Genomic DNA, 4,720 nt, shown 5'->3' on the forward strand with positions numbered 1-4,720 from the left:
ACCATTGTACATTAGGGTAGTATATTTCAGACAACTGTACACCAGGGTAGTATATTATAGACCATTATACACTAGGGTAGTATACTACAGACCATTATACACTAGGGTAGTATATTACAGACCATTGCACACTAAGGTAGTATATTACAGACCATTGTACACTAGGGTAGTATATTACAGACCATTGTACACTAGGGTAGTATATTACAGACCATTACACATGAGGATAGTATATTATAGACAACTGTACAGTACACTAGGGTAGTATATTACAGACAACTGTATATTAGGGTAGTATATTACAGACCATTGCACACCAGGGTAGTATATTACAGACCATTATACACTAGGGTAGTAAATTACAGACCATTATACACAAGGATAGTATATTATAGACAACTGTACAGTACACTAGGGTAGTATATTACAGACCATTACACACAAGGATAGTATATTATAGACAACTGTACAGTACACTAGGGTAGTATATTACAGACAACTGTACATTAGGGTAGTATATTACAGACTATTGTACACTAAGGTAGTATATTATAGACAACTGTATACTAGGGTAGTATATTACAGACCATTGCACACTAGGGTAGTATATTATAGTCCATTGCACACTAGGGTAGTATATTATAGTCCATTGCACACTAGGGTAGTATATTATAGTCCATTGCACACTAGGGTAGTATATTATAGTCCATTGCACACTAAGGTAGTATATTACAGACCATTATACACTAGGGTAGTATATTACAGACCATTGTACACTAGGGTAGTTATTATAGACCATTATACACTAGGGTAGTATATTATAGACAACTGTACAGTAGGGTAGTATATTACAGACCATTGTACACTAGGGTAGTATATTATAGACCATTATACACTAGGGTAGTATATTATAGACAACTGTACGCTAAGGTAGTATATTACCGACCATTATACACTAGGGTAGTATATTACAGGCCATTATACACTAAGGTAGTATAATACAGACAACTGTACACTAAGGTAGTATATTACCGACCATTATACACTAGGGTAGTATATTACCGACCATTATACACTAAGGTAGTATAATACAGACAACTGTACACTAAGGTAGTATATTACAGACCATTATACACTAGGGTAGTATATTACAGACCATTATACACTAGGGTAGTATATTACAGACCATTATACACTAGGGTAGTATATTATAGACCATTATACACTAGGGTAGTATATTACAGACCATTATACACTAGGGTAGTATATTACAGACCATTATACACTAGGGTAGTATATTACAGACCATTGTACACTAGGGTAGTATATTACAGACCATTATACACTAGGGTAGTATATTATAGACCATTATACACTAGGGTAGTATATTACAGACCATTATACACTAGGGTAGTATATTATAGACCATTATACACTAGGGTAGTATATTATAGACCATTATACACTAGGGTAGTATATTACAGACCATTATACCCTAGGGTAGTATAATACAGACAACTGTACACTAAGGTAGTGCAGTGCAGACGACTGAACATTAGAATAGTACAGTACTGGCATATAAAAGACCTTTAAGAGGTTAGAGCTGGGCTTTAAACACCTTCATTAGTTTCTCACTGGTGCTGTAAGAGCTGTGCCACTGGAGAGCTGTTTCAAATTCAAAATCATTTTTTCACCGACACAATCCTTCTATTTTATTTCTATATTTTTTGTAATATTTATGATAAATGGATGTATTTTGCTCAGAGGTCTTTAGTACCAGTTATCGGTTAACCTATCTGTCTCGCAATAGCGTCTTTGCCATTAAAGTAGAGTTCCAGTTTAATGTTTTATTGCTTCTACATGTCCTGAGTGGAAACATTTTATGAAACAAATACAGAACTACATAAGGTATATAAATATTTAATGGATGCTCTCCCATTTCAGCTTTATTCAGACAGCCTCTGCTGTCTAAAAATAATTAAAGTGTCTGATTTTTTTGTCTTTCAGAAGTTAAGCAGATTACCACCCCAAAGGACAGTTAAACACAGTTGATACTTCTCCAAGACCACAGCCTGTTTCACAGTCGGACGTGTCTTCCAGTGCTGGCTTTGCTTAATATGAACAGCCGGTGTTCAGATCCTGGAACCACTAGGTTAATTTGGTGCAAAATTGGAACATGCAGTGAGCTATTGACTGTAGAGTCTTAAGCTTAATTTGCTGTTTGCCTTTTAACAAGATTCGAGAGGAAGGAACATGGAGAATGTCTCTTTGTTGAGCACTCCCAATGCTTCCTATGACCCCTCAGGGCTTGGTAACTATTATGGAAATTCTAATTCTGAAACACATTTTGCTAGCAATGACTTGTCACCAAATTTCTACATCATTCTCCCAGTGATCTACTCGGTCATTTGTGTGGTGGGATTGACTGGAAACACAGCGGTCATCTATGTCATTCTCAAAGCCCCCAAGATGAAAACGGTCACCAACCTCTTTATCCTAAACCTGGCAATTGCTGACGACTTGTTTACTCTTGTCCTTCCCATCAACATTGCTGAGATTCTTCTTCATTATTGGCCTTTTGGTGTTGTCCTTTGTAAGATTATCCTGTCCATAGATCTCTACAACATCTTCTCCAGCATTTTCTTTTTAACCGTCATGAGCATAGACCGCTATCTGGTCGTATTGGCCACTGTACGGTCCAAGAGGATGCCCTACCGTACCTATCGAGGAGCCAAAATTGTAAGTCTTCTTGTTTGGGTCTTGGTCATTCTGATTGTGTTGCCTTTCACCATTTTTGCTGGAGTATACATGGACAATATGGAGTTTAAGAGCTGTGGACTGAATTTCCCCAAACCAGAAAAGCTCTGGTTCAAGGCGAGTCGTATCTACACCCTAATGTTGGGATTTGCCATTCCGGTCTCCACCATCTGTATCTTATACATGCTTATGTTGTACAAACTAAGGAATATGAGGTTAAATTCCAATGGGAAGGCCTTGGACAAGGCCAAAAAAAGGGTTACCATCATGGTCTTTGTTGTCGTAGCAGTTTGTCTTTTTTGTTGGACACCTTTTCACTTAGCTACCATAGTGTCTCTGACCACAGATTTGCAGGAGACATCTGTAGTTATTGGTATCTCTTACTTTATTACGAGTTTGAGCTATGCCAACTCTTGTCTCAACCCGTTTCTCTACGCCTTCTTAGATGACAGCTTCCGCAAGAGCTTTCGGAAGATGCTGGAGTGTCGAACAACTTGAAGTTCATGAGATCATAGGGTCTTCTAAACCATGGCAATCGTTGTTTCTATCCTAACCACTCAAACTGCTGAAAAATATGTCCTTAAGTAATAAAAAGAAATGGGAATATTTTGGCTCTCCCTAAGACTTGCATAAAAAGATGTTGCACCTAAATTCAATATGGAAAACAGGGCCTAACTGCCTACAGAATACTGACCACACCTCACTGTGTCTAGGGCCTGGTTCACACCTAGGCGTTTTTTTAGTGCTTTTTGCAGAAACGCACTACAGTCCATCTAACATGGATTCCCATGGTACATGTTCACATCTATGCTTTTTTCAACTGCTGCGGTTTTGGAAAGGGTCAGGGACTTTCTTTAAAACGCAAAACGGTACATTTGTGGTTCAATAGACTTCAATGGAGAAGCTGCAGAAAAGCATGTAGTGCGGTTTTGCCGCGTTTTGCATTTTTGAACTGCCCAACAACACATTGGGCAAAAAAAAACCCCAAAGCATAAAAAGCGCAAAACGCATTAGAAAAGTATGAAAAACAGGTCAAAAATACACTGTAGGAATGGATCAAAAGCAAACTGCATAGGCGTGAGCCAGGCCTTAGACACACTGAAGAGCCTTTAACAGTCAGTAGCCTTTAGGTAGTTGCCTTCATTTCCTTAACATTGGTCTGGTCCTGTTTCACTGAATGGAAGATATTAGGACTAGTGTTGTGCCGAAAATTATTGTAAGAAATTTAAGTTTTCATCTTTGTGCCAAAAGAAAAAAGGTGCTCATAATGGCTGCCGAAAACGCCTGCAACTTTGCTGCGATTTTGCCCGTGATTTTGCAGCAATTTTACCCAGATTTTACCGTGTTTTTTTTCATGGGTCATGTGACTCACAAAAATTAAACAAAAAGTGCATTTTTGATACGTTCTTGCTGCATTTTTAATGCATTTCAATGGGGAGATGCATTTTTGGTGCAGTTTTTTTAACTGACTCAATATGCATGAAAAATGCAGCAACAGGGTCTTTAACACCGCTTCAAAAAGTGACAATAAATTAATGTTTATTTAAATTAATGATATTAATAAAAAGTTGAATATAATACAATTATTTATAAAAACATATATATATATATATATATATATATATATATATATATATATTAAAAAAACCTTAATTTTGGTTTCGCCCAAGTGCATCCTGAATTTTCGTTTTCAGCGCCAGAATTTTAATTTCAGTGCACCACTAATTAGAATGACATCATTTTTTTTAAAGACGCAGACCTTTTCTATATTCTGTAGCTTTAATATTTATGTAAAAACAGGTCTACATAGCAAATTATGGTTTTAGTGTCTGTAAGCCTCAGCAAACCAATAAAGTAATCTTTATTTACATAAAATTGTATTGCATTATTTTCTAGAAGTGCATGAATGGGTTTAACATGGAGTTAAATATGGTAGAGCCATGGGCCATCCTTCTAAGGCCCC

The 4,720-nt window shown here is 36.9% G+C and overlaps 1 protein-coding gene across 1 annotated transcript; it reads left to right on the top strand.

Moving 5' to 3' along the window:
- The first annotated feature begins 2,026 nt into the window (after window positions 1-2,026).
- NPBWR2 (neuropeptides B and W receptor 2) lies at window positions 2,027-3,510 on the top strand. The gene has a single exon (XM_082272577.1). The coding sequence runs from the start codon at window positions 2,254-2,256 to the stop codon at window positions 3,253-3,255; it is 1,002 nt and encodes a 333-aa protein (XP_082128703.1). The 5' UTR covers window positions 2,027-2,253; the 3' UTR covers window positions 3,256-3,510.
- The last annotated feature ends 1,210 nt before the right edge of the window (window positions 3,511-4,720 follow it).

Source organism: Pelophylax lessonae (genome assembly GCF_965119305.1).
Source record: "Pelophylax lessonae genome assembly, chromosome: 11".
Lineage (NCBI taxonomy): Eukaryota > Metazoa > Chordata > Amphibia > Anura > Ranidae > Pelophylax > Pelophylax lessonae.